General features: G+C 50.3%; 2 protein-coding genes across 5 annotated transcripts in view; one reads left to right on the top strand and one right to left on the bottom strand.

Annotated features, from left to right (window-relative positions):
* Window positions 1–5,763, top strand: SERPINA10 (serpin family A member 10). Of its 2 annotated transcripts, none has more exons than XM_029060489.1 (5): window positions 1–80; window positions 2,079–2,894; window positions 3,886–4,159; window positions 4,624–4,774; window positions 5,402–5,763. In XM_029060489.1, the coding sequence occupies exons 2-5, from the start codon at window positions 2,255–2,257 to the stop codon at window positions 5,591–5,593; spliced, it is 1,257 nt and encodes a 418-aa protein (XP_028916322.1). In that variant the 5' UTR covers window positions 1–80; window positions 2,079–2,254; the 3' UTR covers window positions 5,594–5,763. The 2 variants fall into 2 exon arrangements, with proteins under 2 accessions (XP_028916322.1, XP_028916329.1); XM_029060496.2 differs by having other exon boundaries at window positions 59–76.
* PPP4R4 (protein phosphatase 4 regulatory subunit 4) overlaps window positions 73–21,587 on the bottom strand; it is a 46,778-nt gene continuing 25,263 nt past the window's right edge. The window contains exons 15-25 of one of the 3 annotated variants that reach the window (XM_029060478.1): window positions 20,066–20,171; window positions 19,176–19,323; window positions 18,535–18,679; window positions 17,753–17,797; window positions 17,591–17,665; window positions 16,369–16,438; window positions 15,955–16,038; window positions 15,568–15,661; window positions 13,734–13,804; window positions 12,172–12,283; window positions 73–321 (exon numbers count right to left, since the gene is read on the bottom strand). In XM_029060478.1, coding sequence (XP_028916311.1) covers window positions 306–321; window positions 12,172–12,283; window positions 13,734–13,804; window positions 15,568–15,661; window positions 15,955–16,038; window positions 16,369–16,438; window positions 17,591–17,665; window positions 17,753–17,797; window positions 18,535–18,679; window positions 19,176–19,323; window positions 20,066–20,171 — 966 coding nt within the window. In that variant the 3' untranslated portion in view covers window positions 73–305. Of the gene's footprint in view, window positions 322–8,438; window positions 9,468–12,171; window positions 12,284–13,733; window positions 13,805–15,567; window positions 15,662–15,954; window positions 16,039–16,368; window positions 16,439–17,590; window positions 17,666–17,752; window positions 17,798–18,534; window positions 18,680–19,175; window positions 19,324–20,065; window positions 20,172–21,587 lie in introns of those variants that run through there. The other 2 variants (XM_029060468.2, XM_029060460.2) reach the window with 2 other exon arrangements.

Below are 21,587 nucleotides of genomic sequence, written 5' to 3'. Positions count from 1 at the left end.
CTCAGGAGCAGAGCATTCACCTTTTAACTTTGTTTTAGACTGCGAGGCCTCCGGCGGAGCCACCGTAGACCCTTTGGTTGGTAAGATGAAGCTTTTAATGGTTTTAGAAATGATTAAAATTGGGGAGGGGGACCATCCATGTCGATGAACTGGGTCGACGAACATTTCCAAGTTTTGAGAGGCGGTTCAGATTGAGAATAGCTCCTTAAGTGCCTCACCCCTGGGTCAGCAATGACAGTGGGATCCTCTTTCCCCAACATTTCCCATTTCCCTCACAGGATCTTTTCCCAAGCTTCATTTCCCCCTCAAAGAAGGGCGGCTCTGTGGAGAAAGGAGACAGAAAAGTTAGGTCCAGGATCTCCCTTCCCCAAGTTCTGACTGATAATTGCCATGTTGTGAATTCCTGTCAGACTACACACACACACTCTCTCTCCCTCTCTCTCTCTCTCTCTCTCTCTCACTCCACCTCCACAACCTCCCCCCTAAACTTTCCATCCATCAGAGTGGTGGTAAGTGCATCCAGAGGAAAACTTCTCAGATGGAGATCCCTGGGGAATCTGGCCCATTCTGAGATCCACTTTCTGATCACCAGGGGGCATCCTGGCAGGCAACCCTCCTTGAGTCCCAGAGGGCCACTTGACCCAGCAGTCTCTCACTGGGAAAATATCAGGGGATTCATCTTTTCCAACGTTGCAGCCGGCCCTTCATCCAAGCTCCCACTCTGGCCTGATGCTCGCCCCTTCTTCCTACCTAAAAAACTCCCTGTTTTACCCACTTTTAGGAGAACTTTAAAGGCCTCACCCAACTAAACCCGTTTTACTCCATCTGATTCTCCACGTGGGGGTGTTACCCTTGAGTATCCTGGGACTGTTGAGTATAAAAAAGGCTCATGTATGTAACCTTATACTCCACCACTTCCCACTTGTGGCCTATTTCTGAGCTTCAGAGAGGTAGAGCTCCTTGAAGGCAGGCAACATGTCTACCGATCCCCCCAAAGCTTCCCCCCCTCCATGCACAAACCACTGAACCAAGCATTTGGAAATGCTCAACCAAATGATCTATCAAATACCTTTGCTTCCACACCTCCTGTCATTTTCATACTGATCGTAGCTTGATGGTTTCTCCAAGATGCATTTCCCAGATTGGGGTTGCTCTTATGGTCCCACTCCAACTACTGACATTCTGGCTGGCTCTCATTTTTGAGAACTGGATGTAGCTCCTCACCAGGACAACTCATATTTGGTTGCGATGAGCCCGATTCTGAGTTATTTGTCCTTCCGTGGCAGTATTCATTCCTTCATTCAATCGTATTTATTGAACGCTTACTGTGTGCAAAGCACTGTAATAAGTATTTGGGAGAGTACAATATAACAACAAATAGACAAATTCCTGCCCCTGACAAGCTCACAGTCGAGAGGGGAGCTCACATTCCAAGAACCCTGCCAAGGGCCCGTCAGCCCAGGGAGGGGAGGAGATGGAGGAGAAGGGGAATAGAGTTTCACCATCTGGACCAAGATCTGCCCTTCATCACACACAACCCAGAAATGGCATGTGAGATGTTACTAGGGACCCGATGTTACTAGGGACCCTATATGCTAAGAGGAGAGAGACTCCTCGAGGAAAGGGGGCAAGGTGGGGAGGCGAGGAAATAGCAAAGAAGCGAAGGACACATTCTGAGCAGAATGGGAGAAAGAAGAGAGTGGGTAAGCGAACAGAGAGAAAGCTTTCAGAAAACTGAGAGAATGGGGAAGCTGAGGATGGGGAAGAGAGAGATGGTGAGTAGGGCAGCATAGATCTGAGACTCTGCCAGGCGGGTCTCGTCAGCCATAGATGGCATGGCCCGCCAGCAGTAGGACCCAGAACCCGCCCTGAAAGTCTCTCACATTTGACCGTTGCATTTCTTTTGAGCACGACTTCTGGTCTAAACCCATTTGAGGAAACCAAACTGTCACAATGCCTAGTTTCCATCGAAATTTCTAGAGTGAATCCTATGTGGCCTCTTTGGTGATTCACAAAATCCCAACCTAGGGCCCACCTGAGGAGAGGAAGGGGGCCAAGTTCTCATTTGATCAATTCAGGGCAGCACGGTATTGTTTTCGAGCTGCGGGACCGGTGAGTCGGAGTCACCCCATCGAAGTTCCATCACAGGAGATAGAATCGGTCCACCAGACGAGGACAGCTGCCCTCCCTGAGGTTTTCCACGCACATACTTCCTCACAGCAGTGCTCCTGCTCAGTTTCCGCCAGTCGGCGCAATGAAGATGTCCATCTGTCTCCCTCAACTTTTCCTCCAACTCCTCCCGTTCCTCATTCCATGGGGCAAAACAAATGGGGCTCAAGAGACGGAGGGCCCCCTGGAGATCCACCTTGTCGCAGGGCAGCAACTGGAAGGGGACGCACCAAGGACAGCCACCCTCCCGCGGGACCTGGTGGGGAAGAACACCGACTTTGGCTTTGAGCTCTTCCGAAGAATCACCTCCAGGCACGACGGCAATGTCATCGTCTCCCCAATCTCAGCGACGTACGCCATGATGGCCCTGATGCTCTCTGCTCGTGACCCAAGCTCACAGCCCTGGGGAGACACTGAGACGTCTCTCCCGCTCCGGTTCCTTGGACAGCTCGGGGGCATCCTCTTTGGAAACCACAACCTCTCTCTCAACCGGGGGAGCTTCGCTTTTGTCGACAGACACTTGGAAATCGAGGAGACCTTCCTCAACCTGAGCAGAAGCTACTTCAACATGAAGTACGTACCTGTGGACTTTGGTGATATGGCAGAGACCAGGGCAATCATCAACCGTCATATAGAGAAGGAGACTCAAGGAAAGATCCCAGTGCTCCTGCAGGACATTGAGCCTGATGTTCGAGCAATCCTAGCAGACTACATGTTCTTCAAAGGTGCGCAGTGACGACCATGGGCTCCTTTGGGCTTCCAGGGTTATCATCCCAGTCATCCGATTCATCAAGGGGTACCCTTCTCCCCCTCTCTCCTCTCCTCACCATCCCTCCTCTCCCCTCCCTCCCTTCTAGTGTTCAGTCAGGCTCGTGCGCTTAACCACTTTCTTTCATTCATTTAATCATTCAATCGTATTTATTGAGTGCTTACTGTGTGCAAAGCACTGGACTAAGCACTTGGGAGAGTACAATGTAGCATCAGACACATTCCCTGCCCATTATGAGTGCACAGCCTAGAGGGGGAGACAGACATTAATTTAAATAAATAGATACATTAATAAATAAATGACAGATATATACATGTGTGAAGAGGCAAGTATGAGTGATGCAGAAGGGAGTGGGAAAAGAGGATAGGAAGGCACAGTCAGGGAAGGCTTCCTGGAGGAGATGAACTTCAATAAGGCTTTGAAGGGAGGGAGAGCACTTCTCGTGGGGACAATGTTGACGATGGCAATACTCAGCTGGCCAACTGATCACATCAGGACAGGTCGTTCCCCTCTCCTTCCAAACTCTATGGTGCATCCACAGAGAACAATCTGGAGCTTAGTTTCCCTTTCCTCTCCTAACACAATGTGCAGGCTCAACAAGGAGTGCTGGGTGGAAATGGCATGGCTAAAATGGGAGGCAAGGGGACATGAGGGCAGGGGAGGAGGCAGACTCAGGTCACTGAACCCCCTTCAGCGAGAACATGCAGACATGAGCGTTGGGTGGGATTCAGCACAGATCTCGGCCATCCAGTGAGGTCCCTGGCTGACCAGGTCCTGCGAGGGATGTCCATACCCAGGAGGGAGGGAGAGTGGGTGGCTCACCAGGCCCACAGGATGTGGCAGGGGTGGCATCCAACAGGCGAGGACAGCTGGGGGCTTGCGGCTTGGCCTCATTGTGAAATCTCCATCCTCTGTCCTCCATGACACTCCCTCTCTCACCTCCACAGGGAAATGGCTGCACCCATTCGACCCTTCTGACACCGGACTGGAAGCCTTCCACCCGAGTAGGTACAGCACCATCCAAGTGCCCACCATGTCCCAGGTCAACGACTTCGCCTCAACATACGATCGGGACTTGGGGTGCACCGTGCTCAGGCTCCCCTTCAAAGGGAAGGCGAGCATGCTGGTGATCATGACGGACATCCCTGGGGAGCACCTCTCCATTGAGGACTACTTCACTGTGGAACTGGTGGACACCTGGCTAAGCCGCATGGAAGTCCGGTACGGCACCTCGTCCTTCCCACAAGAAGGCCCTGATGGACCAATTTTGGGGTTGAGTCACCCTTAAGGAGGGTCTCAGCCCACCCGGGCCCAGAGGCCCCTTCACTTCCCACTCCTTGCATCCTGAGCCAGGTCTCCATCAGAGGAATGTTCAGCCAGCAGGGAATAGGGTGCTAGCCCTGCTTCCTCTGGGTTGCCAGCAATCACCCTCTCTCTGTCCAAAAGCCCATTCCCAAGGCCACAGGTGAATGACCATGATCCCCCAGGTTCAGAAGACAGGATGCAGGGTGGTGGAACCCTGGAACCTCCACGACCACATGCTCCCCAGAGGAATAAATCACAGAAGGTCCCGATTTAAGGCCCGTCACCCAAACCTGGCCTTGGTTTTCAGGTTCCAGGAACCTGAAAACAGAGGAATTCCCACCGGGACCCTCTGGTGATCATGATGCCTATTTCTTCCTCAGCCAAATGGAGGTCTTCCTGCCAAAGTTCAAGCTGGATCAGCAACACAAGATGCACCAACTGCTGAAGAGGATGGGAATTAAAAGCATCTTCTCCCAGGGGGCGGACCTCAGAGGATTCGCAGCTCCAAAAGAGGCTTTCAAAATCTCTAAGGTGAGATGTTGCATAGTTTACAGAGCAGGAGTCATTTCCAGGTCACAATTGTGGGGGCTCTCTCCAAACTCTGCCCAGGTCGCCGAGAGAGATGCAAAGGAAGTTTTGGAGTGGGTATTTAATGAGTCGAGTTTCGCATCAGTTTCAGCGTATAGTCATTTAGTGTTGTGAGCTATGCCTAAATGATTTTTCCAAAATAGCTCTAGGTTGCCCAGATGTCTGAGGTTGGGAATGCAAATTCAAATTTTTTTCACCTTGACATTTTCTCACTTTCAATTGGGGGGCAAGAAAAAACCCACAAGGGACATTTAGCTTTTGAAAAAGTTCATCATCATGAATCGGATTAACTATTTTTTCTCTGTCAAAGTCAGGGGGCACGTTCTCATGGCTCTCTTGACAGAGCCAGATCTCAGGACCCTCATCCAGTACAGAATGAACGGTCGGTCACATTTCCAGGGAGCGCAGAGAAATCCCATCCTTGGATGGACCGAATCAGGGGAGTGGGCCTATCTTCAGCACCCACGCACCAGATGGGTCAACGTCCAAACCATGGGTCTCGGAACATATGGGTCTTGTTATGCCTGGGTCTGGTCCAATCATCTGTCACCTGTTTGTTCCTATCATCAGATTGTGCAGAGCGCAGCTATCGAGATGGACGAGACTGGGGCAACAGCAGCGGTGGCAACGGTGTCTGAGATCACAGCCTATGCAATGCCTCCCATCCTCAGGGTGGATCGGCCCTTCCATTTTATGATCTATGAAGATGTCTCAGGGACACTACTCTTCATGGGCAGAGTCGTTGACCCATCACGACTCTGACACATCCGTCTATGTGAGCCATGGCATGGTTCAACACGGACCCTTCCACGAGGACCCCTGGCCAGCTCAGATGGCCATTCTCTTGAGGTTCCCCAGAGTGGACGTCTGACCTGGAGTCTCTCAGGCCCAAAGAAGGGGCGGCAGGGTAATAAAAAATTGAAGCGACAATCTCTCATGCTTCCAGCTATATTTCTCAATCTTTCCCTTCTCAGGCACCTGGGAAATTTTAAAAAGAAGTGATGATACAATTCGGTTCCCCCAATGGACTCCTTGAAAAAGTGTCTCTTCTGCCTGCTATGTGGGACAGTGGGCAATGGCTTCCACTCTGATGATATTATGTAATGGATATCTGATATCTGATATCTGAGGTGATATAGTTCAAAATAGCTATTGATGTCACCACCAAAGGAGCAGAGAGGGCATGGCCCAGGGAGCCGGAGACAAAGGTCGGCATCCTGGCACTACCTGCCTTGGGTCCTCAGGCGACCCACCCGGCCATGGGGAAGTTGAATGATAAAGGTGATCAAATGGAGATTCAATACTGAGAAGGACAGGCAAGGTTGCTTGGATTGGCCACACTCTGGGGTCCAAGTGCCAGGAAATGTACAGGGATGGGACTGCTCAAATTAGATGAATGACAGGAGGCATTGCTCACTCATACAGGGCCTCCACTCAGGCACGGGAACAGATCATCCTTTCAGTGGAACTGACGGCCCCAGAATACTCAAGCACTGGTCAGATCCGACCTGGTGGGCCAGGGAATTTGACCAGAGGGATCTCAGAGCTCATCTGGCCCTTTTTTCAGTCAGATTCAAAGGAAAATGAGCAAGGTGCATGACCAAGAATGAATATGCATCTTTTTCAAAACCACAGCCCGCTTCCCAGGTCTTTTTAGGAGACAACACTAGAATAAAACAATCATTAATTGTTGGATTCTCCCAGTTCTGACTCGTGAAAGTAGTAGAAGGTAGGGTTCCATGGGGGCCACCGGGTGCAGAATGGGAGGGGCAAGAGGCCAGTCCCAAGCTTGCATCAGTCCAGGAAAGATAATCTTATCATCTCGGGACTTGTTCACAGAGAAGGGTCTCTCACCCTAGAATTAAAAAAGCCTTTTCTTAAAGGACATTCCTCTTTCCTAATGATTTAAAGAGTATTGGTTCCTCCCCACTTGTTGATAGTATGTGGAAAGGCTTTCCTTTAGAAGGGATTCCCATGTAGTGTCACTACAGAAAGAAATAGAGAACTTGCCCAGTTCAGAATCTTGCACGCTAAGGGCAGGACACTGGATTCTTGGGGAACATTTGGGAGTTCCATGCCTTTGGTTGTAACCCTTTTGGGCAAATGCATACAACCGGAAGATTATGCTGGGATGACATACCTTGGTTTAGGGCCACTTCAATAAACAGGCTCTGACATGCAGTCCCATGGGGGACGGTCACCTGGAGGGACCATCTTGTTATCCAAGAGGAGCAGCAGAAATAGATTATCCAAATGGTGAGATCGAGAAGCATATGAATCCAGCGGATGATGGGAATTGGGGAAAAGGGAAATTGCCCCTGAGTTTTCAGCCCTTTCCCTTCCTATTGCACTAGCAGACCCAAGAGCCAATCTCAACTGATGTGCTTTGAGGGAAAGCTAGGTCAAACCAAGGTACCAGGGATCTTGATCTCATTTTCCGTCATCCCAGAGAGATTCAGGAAGACAAAGGGAAGAGGAACGAGCTTCCATCATGACCAGGTGGGTCACGAAGACCACCTCCTCACAATGGACCCTGCAGCCACACCAGAGAGCCATCTTCCAAACTTCCATGGGTCCTGACCTCCCTTTTCCCTCAGTCAGTCAATCACATTTATTGAGTGCTTACTGTAGGCAGAGCACTGTGGACTCCATGCCACAGACCATAGGCTTGTGGCAGCCCCTCATCAGGATCCTCACCCCCACCAAGCCCAACAGATGTCCTTTTTGTCATGTCAAGTCTTGGGCAGGTGGCAGAGGAACAGATGCCATCTGTCTGCCTCCTAACTGCGATCTTGGAAACAGGCTGAGACTCAGCTTGGCTGTCTGATGTTATTGAGTTGTGGGAGTCTGGGAGCTCCTCCATATGAAAAGGATCGGCCATCTTTGAGCACACGCTGACATCAGAGCCCATGTGGAGACCCACAAATGACCAAAAGAAAATTCACAGTGACAACAGTTATTATTAATAATAATAGTAATAATGGTATTTGTTAAGCGCTTACTATGTGCCAAACACTGTTCTAAGCACTGGGGTAGGTACAAGGTAATCAGTTTGTCCCACGTGGGGTTCACAGTCTTAATCCCCGTTTTACAGTTCTGCCTTCTCCGGGACCGATAGAGAAGCCCAAGCCTTGGTCCTGGAGGTCTTGTAAGTGGTCATGAACAGCACTTCCAAAACAAAGTGGTTCACGTGTCCGGAGCTCTGCCTGCAGAGGCACTGCTGCAATACTCCCATCTGCAGGCAGACGTGGCCAAGGTAACCATCCAAGATTGCAAGTCTATTGATACCTGCCGCGGGAAGAGACCAGGACCCTCCAACAAGGGTACATTGCCTCAAGGCACTCTTTGAACTTTCTCATGAAAAGCTCACAGCTTGAAAAGTCCCCTGGCCAACCTCGCCACCCCGTCCCTCACACCACATCAGCCCTATACAAGTCATGTTTTCTGACAGATGGACAGCTGGAGAGAGACCATGGCCCAGAGGACCAGCCTGACTGAGAGGGGAACACCTGAGAATCCCCAGTCTGGCCCTGCAGGATGCCAATGTCCCTGGGAGAATGCCCAACCAGAAAACAATGACCCCCAAATAAAGAAGAAAACTTGACACTGCTCTCTTCCCTCCTTTTATTCCTCAAAATACACAGCACGACCGGCCAACAGCTCTTGTAGAAATGAGCATTGCGCCACGAGGCGTCCGAGAGGACATCCAGATGCCATATGAAAATGCAACAGAAAAGACAATCAACAAGTCAAGCTCTCTAGAAACCAACGACGCCTGTGAACGTTTGTGTTCCCTGAGCAAATCCTCTCTGTCGTACCCTGGGTCGATGGTCGGAAAAAATTGGTTTCCTAGATGCATGAAGGCTGCTAGTGGCATGAGAAGGACAAGGCAAGGACAACTTCTCGGGCCAAAACTCAGGCAGGAGTGTAAGAGAAACCATCTGCCTTCTACAGGCACAACTGGATGGAACCTTTGAGCATTCAGGTGCCATCAGCCACAGTGTGATGGACTTTTCCATTGGGATGCTGACAGTTAAATGGAAGAGCTCAGCTAGAAACCATTTGGGGAGATGGAGAGAATCCTTCGTCTCTCACTACCAATGCCTAAACTTTCATGGAAACCCACAGCGTTCTTTCTCTAGACTGCTCTGGATTGGAGATGACTGCTATTGGAACAACACGTTGGCAACTTCCTGGGATGTACTCCATCCTTGGGCGTCCGTTCTGTGATGTCTCGGTTGGTCCACTTTTGAGCCAGGGGAATATCTGACGAAAGGCCACGGATCCGCCCTCACACCAGGGGTCATCTTGACACTCAAACATCATCGGGGCAAAGGCCAAGGAGCTCAGACTATGACCGATGCAGCAGGCAGTGGTCACGATCTAGGCGTGTGCTTTACAGAGTCTGATGTCATGGTGAGCTGTCGATGAGATGCCACTCTGCAAAAGCGGGACATGATATGACCGTTGCCCGAGACAATCTCTAACAGGTCCCCAGGACACGGCAGGCAGGGCAATGTCAGATGTGATGGCCTCCCTCCCCACTCCTCATAGGAGAAGCATTGTCCACCACTCTTGACCCTCAGCTGCCTCCAGTCTCCTTTTCGTCTGCTGGACCGATCAGGGATTTGATTTTCTGGATTCCCACCAAATGTCAACAGAGGGGAGAAAAGAAAAAAGAAAAACACTCCATGTCACCATCATCAACATCATCAATGGCATTTATTGAGTGCTTGCTGTGTGCACAAGTACTAAACACTTGTGAGAGCACGGGAATAGGAGTCAGAAGGATCTGGATTCTAATCCTGGCTCTGTCACTTGTCTGTTGTGTGACCTTGGGTAAGTCACTTCACTTCTCTCTGCCTCAGTTACCTCATTTGTCATATGGGGATTAGGACTGTTAGCCCCATATACTTGTATTCAATTTCCTTGTATCAATCCCAGAACTTAGTACAGTGCCTGGAACATACTAAGCACTTAACAAATACAAAAAATAAAGTTTTATTTAGGAAAGATCTTAGACCCACTGATTGGGGCACCATGGCAGCTACATTGACCTGGAGCCATCTACTGCCATCTGAAACCAGACTAAAATGTGGAACCTCCTCAAGAGGTTTTAGGCTCTGAAGGAAACTGTACCTAAATACTACTTGCCTGACTACTTGTTTTGTTTTGTTGTCTGTCTCCCCCGTTTAGACTGTGAGCCCATTGTTGGGCAGGGATTGTCTCTATCGGTTGCTGAATTATTATATTCCAAGAGCTTAGTACACTGCTCTGCACACAGTAAGCACTCAATAAATATGATTGAATGAATGAATCAATAACTTTCAAGTTTAATGTCCTACTTAAAGGGTTACTGTTGTCATGTCTGCAATCTCTCTGTATCGGACCAGCATGGGCACAGAACCCTCGAAGGGTCAAGGTGAGCCCCCTCCTGGCTGTCTCTTCCCTTTCGACCTTCAGGGAGAAGGAAGGTAGCCCGCCTGCCCTGTTCCCCCCAACTGAGAGTACTTCATCAATCTGGGCTACCACCACTCACACCAGTGAGGTGTCATTTCAATCCAAGCAAGCCAATAGCATTTAACAACACAATTGCTGCCTCCCGCCAACCCTCAGCACAGACCCTCCGGTGTCTACAACCTCGGACGCATGAGGATCATAGATACTGCAAGCCATACTTCTCATCAAATGCCTCTGCTCCACATCATACACAACAGTCGCTTCGACCGAGGTTAATGATGGGAAGGACGTTGGGATCAATTAGGAGATCAGATGAGGGAAAGTTTCTAGGGCATGGGGATGTTCTAATTTTCCTTTGACCTCTGAATTAGATCTGAAGGGTTGTATTTACAAACGATAGTTTGAACAAGCCATATTGTCTGAATTATAGGAAAACTACTATTGTGTGACTTCAGTAGGTATAACTATTTTCAAATGGAAGCTCTGTAGGAACCTCTCAGTTTGTCAAAGGATCTGTTCTGACACAGTCGTCGGAAGTGACATGGAACTGCGTTCTTCATTAAATGGCCTTGTGGCAGAGATGAAGACCTTTTCATATTTTTTTTAATCCCCATTCCTTAATAAAGTCCAAGAGAATCCTAAAAGGGAGGTGGTACTTTGAACAGTCCAGAAAAATCAGTTTCTCAAATTCACTTAGAAAGCTTCCTCACAAAGAAGTGACTCCAGTGCTACTTGCATCAGAGAATAGGTGGCTGGTTTCACCTAAGCAGGGAATTTTGAATGCTCTACTTATGATTCATATATGGGCTGATTAACAGAGAGAATGTCCTTCTGTCCCCATCGTGTTATCCATCCATCAGACGCGGGTAATTGCAATTGAGAAAAAAATGATCTTTGGAAACAATACTCTGCTTTCCCCTTCTGATCCCATTGGACCAAAGGGGGAAAATGGAGCTCGATTAGGGAGACGAGTGGCTAAAGAAGCCTGCCCTGTTGAACATCTTTTCTTGTCCACCTCTCCCGGATGGAAGTGGCAAGGTGCACCATATCGAGCGGGCTACAGTTTCTCTCCAATTTGGGAGATGTGCTTTGGTTAGTGAGAATGGACCGTCTCTACCGCCACTTTCTTGAGAAGATGTTCTCACCCAAAGTCCGCCGGCTCTAGTGTGACTATTTCACTGGGATCCACTTCCAATTGGCACTGAGGCCAGGGTATTCTCGACAAAAGTCAGAATGGTTCTGTGCAGTTCCATTTGGAAAAACACCACCAAAGATATCCCAGGGATCCGGTCCCTCCACTGAAACCATGGGCGTCTGGACCGAACCAGATGAGACCAGGACCCCACAAGGTGGACTTTCTCCCATCCTGCCATTGGTGGGGTCTGAGGCCCAACCCAGAAATGCAACCTCCACACAGGGAGAAGAAGAACACAGGGCAGAATTTAGGAGACCTGTGCCTCACCACAGGGAGTGGAATCCCCATCTCCATCCCTCTCAGACCTTGGGGACCACACCTAATAATAATAATAATAATGTTAATATTTGTTAAGTGCTTACTATGTGCCAAGCACCTCTCTATAAGCACTGGAGTAGATACAAGGTATTCAAGTTGTCCTACATGGGGCTCACAGTCTTGGTCCCCATTTTACAGATGAGGTAACTGAGGCACAGAGATCGCCCTAAAGTGAGTGTTATACAACTACCACTCATATGAAATCACTCCTAGACAAAGATGACCTGGGCAAAGATGACCCTCCATTTCTACGGGGGCCATGCAATCTACAGAGCAAAGTGTTTGACAGTGATCACCATCAGCAGGTGCGGGAACAGTCGTGCCTAGGAATGGCGTTTGACCATCCGGTTTCTTGGCGACAACTTACGTGGAGCCCTTCCGTCGTGGAGGATCTCTGTGGCTGTCATTCTTTGTGTCGGTTGAGTCAGCTATCTGGGAGGTGCCAGGCAAAGGGATGTCACGAATCCGGGACAGATCGTCTGAAAAAGACAAATGCAGCCAGAGGTCAGAAGGATCATCCATGTCTGTCTGTCTGTCTGCCTGTCTATCTCTCTCTGTCTTTTTCTCTTACTTTATCTCTATTTCCCTCTCTTCTCTTTCCATCTTCGGTCAGGTAGGAGGACGGGGGCCCATGCTGCAGGTGGAGCAGAGGGTTTGGAAGTAATAATAATAATAATAATGTTGGCATTTGTTAAGCGCTTACTATGTGCAGAGCACTGTTCTAAGCGGTGGGGTAGACACAAGGGAATCAGGTTGTCCCACGTGGGGCTCACAGTCTTAATCCCCATTTTACAGATGAGGTAACTGAGGCACAGAGAAGTTAAGTGACTTGCCCACAGTCACATAGCTGACAAGTGGCAGAGCTGGGATTCGAACTCATGACCTCTGACTCAAAAGCCCGGGCTCTTTCCACTGAGCCACGCTAAGTAGTGAAAACATGAGTTGGATAAAGTAGTTCTGGGGTGACAGAGACCCACATTTCGTGAGTGGAAAGAAAGTATCATCACTAGCCTCAAATACTTCCCCTAAGTACCTCAGTCATTTCCTCACAGAGAAAATGACACCCATCCTGACTGCTGGTTTGTAAGAGAACACAAACCACTCACTGCGCCAATCCCCCTCCACAGATCTCGAGTTTGTTATGAAATGGTTGAATCCATTGAGCTTTGACATATCACCCTTGTATGGGTCCATTTAAGGTTCAGTACAAAAAGGGGGATTTAGCCCTCGGAACTGAAAAGGGCTTCCAGCGGCCCACACCAACATGTTCTGTTCTCTTCACCAAGGGCTTCCAATGTAGCAGCCCATTAAGGGTGACAGAGATTTACCCACTTGGACAGGCATAGTGTTCCGGAAGGATTCCCCTTTCCGGTTTTCTCCCATCTCACTTTCAGAATTACAACCTCTCTACTCCCTGCCCCTAAACGATGGTCTTGAGTTGGGGGGCTGCCAGACGGCCACATGAAGAATTATGGGAAAAATACAGGACAGGGCCCCGCAGATTGCTGCCACATGGATGCTTTTAAAAGGTAGAGATGGACTGAAGACTCCCAGACAGGGGTCTGGAAATATCTATCCATCATTCTGGAAAGAGTCCTCCCCACCCCACCCCCCCATCCCCTCTCTTCTCACAAACATGCTGGGAGCCTACTGATCATAGGTTTCACTTGAAAGCTCACAGGTTTCACTTAAAAGCTTACACTTCCCTCTGAGAAGCTGCAGTACATCTAGGAGGAACACCCGCCACATCCCTCCCACCCCTGTTGTAGAACACATTCTGCAAATCACTGCAGCTGCTCACGTGAGCAGGGGGCATGATTGAGAAAGGGTAGCACAGTACAAATTTGTATCCCAGCTCGCATGAGGTTGCCCGATGCATACAGCCGGACTTCATTCACACACTCAGCTGCGGGTCAGGTGGCCACTCACCGGTCGATGATTGCGAAGGATTCTTTCCTAGGCCAGAGAGGGTCAGGGGATAGCCCGTGGAAAAACCTTGGCTAAAATAAATCCAATCAGACAAGGATGGGTCAATGATGTAGCTGGACACGTTCAAATCAAGCGAGAGGGCCCTGCCTCCTTCCCAGTCAACTCTCACATGGCCCCCAAAATGGATGTCTGCTTTGGCATTCATTCATTCATTCATTCATTCAATAGTATTTATTGAGCGCTTACTATGTGCAGAGCACTGGACTAAGCGCTTGGAATGAACAAGTCGGCAACAGATAAAGACAGTCCCTGCCGTTTGACGGGCTTACAGTCTAATCGGGGGAGACGGACGGACAAGAACAATGGCAATAAATAGAGTCGAGGGGAAGAACATCTCGTAAAAACAATGGCAACTAAATAGAATCGAGGCGATGTACATTTCATTAACAAAATAAATAGGGTAATGAAAATATATACAGCTGAGCGGACGAGTACAGTGCCGAGGGGATGGGAAGGGAGAGGGGAGGAGCAGAGGGAAATGGGAGAAAAGAGGGTTAAGCTGCGGAGAGGTGAAGGGGGGGTGGTAGAGGGAGTAGAGGGAGAAGAGGATCTCAGTCTGGGAAGGCCTCTCGGAGGAGGTGAGTTTTAAGTAGGGTTTTGAAGAGGGGAAGAGAATCAGTTTGGCAGAGGTGAGGAGGGATGGCGTTCCGGGACCGCGGGAGGACGAGGCCCAGGGGTCGACGGCGGGATAGGCGAGACCGAGAGACGGTGAGGAGGTGGGCGGCGGAGGAGCGGAGCGTGCAGGGTGGGTGGTGGAAAGAGAGAAGGGAGGAGAGATAGGAAGGGGCAAGGTGATGTAGAGCCTCGAAGCCTAGAGTGAGGAGTTTTTGTTTGGAGCGGAGGTTGATAGGCAACCACTGGAGTTGTTTAAGAAGGGGAGTGACATGCCCAGATCGTTTCTGCAGGAAGACGAGCCGGGCAGCGGAGTGAAGAATAGACTGGAGCGGGGCGAGAGAGGAGGAAGGGAGGTCAGAGAGAAGGCCGACAGAGTAGTCTAGCCGGGATATAACGAGAGCCCGTAGCAGTAAGGTAGCCGTTTGGGTGGAGAGGAAAGGGAGGAATTTGGCGATATTGTAAAGGTGAAACCGGCAGGTCTCGGTAACGGATAGGATGTGTGGGGTGAATGAGAGAGACGAGTCAAGGATGACACCGAGATTGCGGGCCTGAGAGACGGGAAGGGAGAAGACCAATTTGACTTGCCATTACCTCGACAACCCAAGGGCAGAATTCCAAAGCAAATCCTGGTCCAGCCAGATCACGAGCACAATGGGGAGGAGCATCTTTCCTCCCCCACAGTGACCTTAAACAGTGAGCCGGCCCAATTCTTTCAATGACAAAGCCACGGGCTGTCCATCCATCTGTCCATCCCTGCCTCACCCGATCATCTCTCTGAGATCCGGGAACACTAGATGACCATCAGCAACCACCCAGGGGTGTCTTGGGGGTGTTGACGATGTGGCCCATTTCAAGGATAATTTTCAACACCCTGTCGGTCAAGGGGACCTGGTCACGGATCATCTATAGGTTACATTTTAGGTGTTGGCAGATGGATACCTGTCTCAATTGTGATCGCGATCGTCAGCTCAGCCAACAGGGAGACCCTCAACATTCCTCTGCTGGTTGGGGCAGCCATTGTTTTTTGTGATAGGGCCACCTCTTGGGGTAGTGTTTCCTAACAGTGAGGGGGCTTCACAGAAGTGTATATGGGTCTGACTGAGCTTCGGGACTCGGTGACCCTATGGAGGGGAAACATCCAGGTGAGCAAAGGACATACTTAACGCATTTGTCGACATGGCCTGATTTGGAGTGAAGAGCCTGACCGCCAAAGGACTGACTTCGAACCAATCTGGATCCCTTGATTTCTCGGCCTGAAATCCATCAAAAGACACAAAACAGAGACTGATGCTTTTCAGCACTCGCGTGCGCCTCCGTTGGTCCCTCATGATGACAGGAAAGCACTCACCCAGGGGGCCTGGCCCACTGACCACTCCCTAGATATGGATTCAAATCCCAGAGGCACCATCTTTTCCCAGGCTAATGGTGGCTTTTTTGAAATCCCTTAGGTCAGAGAGAGAAAAGGATGCAGGGAGGAACAGAGCAAGTCTGCGAAACTAGGGGAGATGAGGTACAGACAAAGCCGGGTGGGTAGGGTGATTCTCACTTGTAGACGGAGCCGGGGTGGTGATTCCAACAATGACAGTTGAAAGATTCGGGACCAGAGATGGTGCCATTTTACTGTCTCGGCCTAGAACAAAGTTCCATTAAACCTATGTTAAATGTGTGAATTGTTAAGGTTTTTCATATCTGTCTCCACCTCAGGAGATGGGAATGATGAGGGAATTTTGGCCCCCTCAATTTTCCCACAGGGCTTGATCCCACAGAAGACCATCGATGCATTTTATCTTGCTTTGTGTGCCTTGAGTAACCTCGAGCCAAATGCCCAGATCCAAGATAACTTGACCTGTCTAATTTGCATTCCTGGCCATGTGTCTTGGGGGCTATGTCTCCTTTTAGTCCAAAAAGACCATGATGAAATGAATGAGAGAGAGGGAGAGAAAATGAGAGAATGACTCACGCTTTTTCTCCAGTGCTTTATCGCTGCTCTGTCTTCCATTGGTCTGCTGCTTCTCTTTCTCTAACCGTTCCTGTTGACAAAATGGTCACAAAGTCAAGTGCAATTGCTTGCACTGTGCAGGCTTTGAGATGTGTGAAATAGTTCTCATCCACAGGCTCGAGATGAATCTCCTACACGTGGAAATTGTCCACCCGAAAGGAAACTGTGTCACTCCTCTGCACGCTCATAAGTTCCTCTTGCTCTGCTCACCCCACTGCAGAAGCCAGATTTGGAAACAGAGGAAGGACACCAACCTGCTCTGAATGCTGTCACAACCCAGTTGAGAAGGCTGCCAAATTATTGAGCCAGAGTATATTCTTGCTCACAGAGGCCATATCAAAATGGAAATAATGAGGTTTGTATTTGATGGGCCTCATGATCACAGTAAGTCCTCAAGACCCTAAGCATTCTTTACGTCCTCCATGAGAAACTGTCATCTCCGTGGCTCTCTTTCCATCCCACCAGAAACCTTGGAAATCCCTCTGCCCATCCGCCTGAGCTGTGGGTGGGGGGCATATTGCCCAGTCACCAAGAGACCATGGGGCGGCCATTCCACCACTGTGATTCCTCAGAGATCCAGAGAGGTGGCAGGCCCAACACTCGGACTCCTCCACTGGGATGGAATGAAGGGAAGCAGGGCCCTCTATTTCGCTCATGGGGCAGAATGGGTGAGGAAGAATTCTCCCTTAGGAAAGAGAGCAGAAGCCAAGGATGACTTCTCATGGCAAGTTGGGTCTTCTCCCCTTTCCAGCTTTCCAGGGAAGCCTCATCTGGGAGTCTCCATAGGAGCCCATGACTAAATCACAGCAAGGAGGGGAGGGGTATCCCAGAGGACCTCTCCATCCCATCACTTTCAAAATCCTATATTCTGATGCACAAAGGGACATTGTTCTGCTGGCATCTCATCCAGCAACATACCTCCCTGCATTCCCCCTAGCACACAACCCAGGGGCTTTGGGTGTGGTGAAGCTCTTGAGGAATACCAGGAAGGCCCAGAGGCAGTTGACTTGACCCTCAGTTTTCCCCAGAATCTCCTTCGGCCCTACATTGTCGTCCAGGGCAAACCGCCCCCACACCCAGACACACCTCTCTTTGGGTCGTGAGAATGTCTTGGCTTCCCCTGGGGGGCACCTCTCCCCCATACTCTGTCCAGATCAAAGCTCCGGAAGAAAGAAAAGCCTACCATTTCCAAAAGAAGGAGCTCTTCTCTTTCTTTCTCCTGATCTGATAAATCTTCTTCAGAAAATCTTTCCTGAAACTAGACAGTGAGATGGAATCTGAAACATCAGATGTCAGATGGAGGATCAACCTGACGTGCCTCTCCATGAACCAATCACATACTTACAGTGTCCATGTATGCTACCTCCATCTTGTCCAACTCTACCACGGTCTACAAAACAGAGGAAGGGGAGGGGAGGATATAACTGGGGCTGTCTGCTTTCCGTTCAGACCCTTTGACACTCTCTAATGGGGAGTCTGTCCCAAGGTGGCGATGAGGTCCTACTAATTCTGGACGGGAGGTCCACTTTCCAAGAAATGGTGCCTAGATCCATATCCCTCTACCACGGTGCCGATGGGGCATTTTGTTTCAAATCCAAGGCTGTCATCGGATCCTAGAATTCAACCCTACTGCTCCCAAGAACCAATCTGGTCGAGAAGGTCCCATCACAGGTCCACCACTTCTCGTCCCAGTGCCAAGGAAGTTACAGAAGTGCGGGACCTCCCTAGTGACTTTGGAAGGGCACCATGCCACTCTCCCACATCCTTGATCTCTACCATTCCATGCCCTGCCCCACTCGCAACTATGCCTTCCCCTTCCCAGCTCCATCACAAACCCATCAGAGAGGTTTCCTGCTTTCCCTCAGCTCCCAGGAGACCATCCCAGCCCCACCACCCACACCTCCCCAGCTGAGACCTCACTCTATAGGGGAAGCTGGTGACCACCTAACTTTAAAAATGGTACTTGCCCAGGGTTAGCAAGAGGGGGCAGGGAGAAAGATTGGCCCCAAGAGAGGAGTCTACAACCCTGGAGGACGTCCATTTGTATGTCTGAACTGCAGGGCGTGAAGATGCCCGTTCCTGCCTTGGGAACAGGGACTGATTCTGCGATCAGAGAGAGATGCTCACTTTTTTGACAAGGGCTAGGACATCTTTATCTTTCTCCCGACAGAGGAGCTTCCTCACACACAGTTCCAACTGCTGAAGCAGACGTTTGTCCGTTGAACTCTTCAGGGTTGATTTGACCTTGGGCAACAGGTGGCAGAGTTTCATTCTGTTGGAAGAGGAATATTCCCAGACCACACTGCATGAACAGAGCACGTCACCACCGCACCAGCATTGAGTTTAATCACAATCTAATCCAAGAGATCATGGGTGGGGTTGCTGAAGCCCACCAAACTGGGAATCTGGGTTTGGCATCTCAGAGAGGGCAGGATCATGCGGCCTTCGTCAGAGGGGTCCCCACAATGGATGGGGAAGATGAAGATACAAAGGGGAAGGCTGGGGGATCCTCTGGGAGATGGCCGAAAAGGGAAGCCCACCCACCACTACAGGCAGTGGGGCTCTGGGGACGCAGCTGAGCATGCTGGTGCTGGGCCAGACATTGAGGGGAAATAACTGGCCCTATAGATCCCCAACTGGTGGGCCCCATCTGGTGAGCCGCAAGAGCTCCAGGCTCTCAGATCAAGACTGAGCACCTCTGACCTCATGTGGCACCCGGAATGAAAACTGAGCCATGCAACGTTTCCTAGAGACGGACGCCCCCATACCTCACATTTGCCACTGGATCATGCGTCAGCTCCAGGACAGGAAGAAAAAAATATTGACAGAAAAAGGAGCGGGAGAAGATCTCAATGATAAATTCACAGGTATCCAAAAACCGCAGCCTATTCCAACAGCTCTTCCCTTGACCAAGTTCTGAGAGAGGCGAGAAAAGGCAACATGCAACACTGCTTCGGACAGAGCAAGCAAGGTCAGGCCCCCACATCTCCGGCGGGACCATGTTGATTGCTCAGGGGGAAGCACTGCTGGGCCAGGTGGATGACATCCCACCCAGCTACCGACTTACCCTTCTGGCCCCTGTAGGGCTGGGACTCCAGGTGACCTGGACTCTGGGCCAATCTCTTTGGCCTTTCCCAAACTGAGATGGGGAGAGAGGATACAAAGAGAACTCAGCTGCCCAAGGGTAAGACTGGAATATGGGGTGCCCAGAAAGGATGTCAGGTTCCAGAGGGCAGGGGACCCAGTCGAAGGAATGGTGGAAGGAATTCTTTATGTCGGCCTACTTCAGGGGACTGAGGAGCCTGGGTCCAGGGAGATGTGGCATGGGGCTGGCAGGAAGAGAGGCTGGTTCCCAATTACCCCCTCGGCTTCAGGTGAAGCAAGGTGGTGGAGATAGGGATGTGGGGTTATGAGGTGGGATGAGTAAAAGATCCCCAAACCCACTCCCTAGGACAGAGAAACTCAGGCTCCTGAGACCTGGTGGAGGCAGGCCCCACAGGGTCCAGATCACTCTCAAAGTGATCCTGGGGGCTTTTTTGGGTAGGAGAGAAGGGTGATATCCCCTAGTCACATCCCTCTTCGAGATCTCGATTTGGATCATCAACTCGCGATCTCTAGGGAATGGAAGGGAATCTGAGGAGACAGCTTGATGGCTTACGTTCAATTATCTTCTGAATGACCTCACGCCTCTGTTCACGTCTACGATTGTACCTTAAGAAGATACACAGAGTCCGGGATGCGGCCTTTTGGACAGGTAAGACATTCTGCAAAGAGATCAATGAGAAAGGAACTTGCAAGTCGAGTAATAGCTGCCAGATAGAGTCCGGTCCCCACCTGATTGGAGGACAAGATGGAATGACATGAATACTGCCCAGGATCTGTCCCTGATCCCTCAGGACTGCTCTCAGGACTGTCCTTGGGCCCAGGCAGATGTGTTTTGAGAATACACAAGCCCCAAATCGGGGTACGTGGACCCATGTATTTCCATCCCAAAGGAAGTTCAGAGGTTGCAGAGATACAGCAGCACCCACAAGGCACTTTTGATTGGTTAGGGACAGAAAGGCCATCCAATGTGATTTGGGAGAAAAAAATTCAGAAATGGACGGGAGAAGGCCACAGGATATTCTTCAGATATGTTGACAGTCGCAAAGGTTCATATGGCAGGGTTCCTCGTGCTCTTCTAGATTCTGCCGAGGGCCCCGCTGGCCAGTGACCAGCCCATAATGGAACCTTAGCTGTTTCCATTGCCTCTGGTAATGCTCCGACCTGGAGAGACCCAAGTAGTCACATTGTCTACAGAACATTCCAAAGATTCCACCATGGAACCAAGTTGTTAACACCTTGGTGCCCCTACAGGGCCAAAGGAAACCATGCAATTCCCTGCCTGTCTCCTGGATATGACATATCAAGGGGGGTTTTCAACACACCATGAACCTGAAGTCCAACAAGATGCCCTGAGAGCTGCCACGATCTCAAGTTCCACAGAACTCAGTGTCAATCAAAGGTCTAGGTGGGTGCTGAGGTGTCACGCCGGATTCAGAGTCTGGCCACCAAGCCTGCCTGTTGCAATGGGGGCTACATCTCCATAGGACCGACTGTTGTCTCCCCACCATCCCCCGAGATCTCACTCATGTCCGACCATAGCAGGCATGTCCGGGAGGATGCAGGGACAGGTCCACCCTTCAGAGTTTCCAAAGAAGGGCCTTTCTGGCAACGTGTCCAGATTCCCAGACCCTCAGCCATCCATGGGCCCTCAGTTCACCCCAGTGTTCAGCCCCACAGGACACACATATCTCCCCCACCATTCCCCTCACCCACACCCTCCAAACCACAGGGCACAATGAGGGCCTCTCTCTTAATGCCATCGCTAACAGACTCTCCTAGGCTTCTGGGGGTGAGGGGGCATTCCTCTCTTTCTGAGTCCTTCCCATCTACTGGCAGAGCGGTCAATAGATTGCAACTGAAATCCGGGAAACTCCTGGAGAGACAGCTCGTTCATGCCAGAGATAGACAGCTCGTTCATGCCAGAGATCCTGCTCTTGGTCCTGATGTGACCATGTCCAGGTCGATGTCCCCCTGGGCCACACTTCAAAGTGACAGGTTTCTGTCTGGACAGGCCCAGGCCACGACAGGGAATGGATGGCAGGAGCTACGGTGACCACCTGAGTATCACCAATCTG

This window comes from Ornithorhynchus anatinus, chromosome 1 (genome assembly GCF_004115215.2).
Source record: "Ornithorhynchus anatinus isolate Pmale09 chromosome 1, mOrnAna1.pri.v4, whole genome shotgun sequence".
Lineage (NCBI taxonomy): Eukaryota > Metazoa > Chordata > Mammalia > Monotremata > Ornithorhynchidae > Ornithorhynchus > Ornithorhynchus anatinus.
This window is presented reverse-complemented; position numbering and strand designations above follow the sequence as displayed.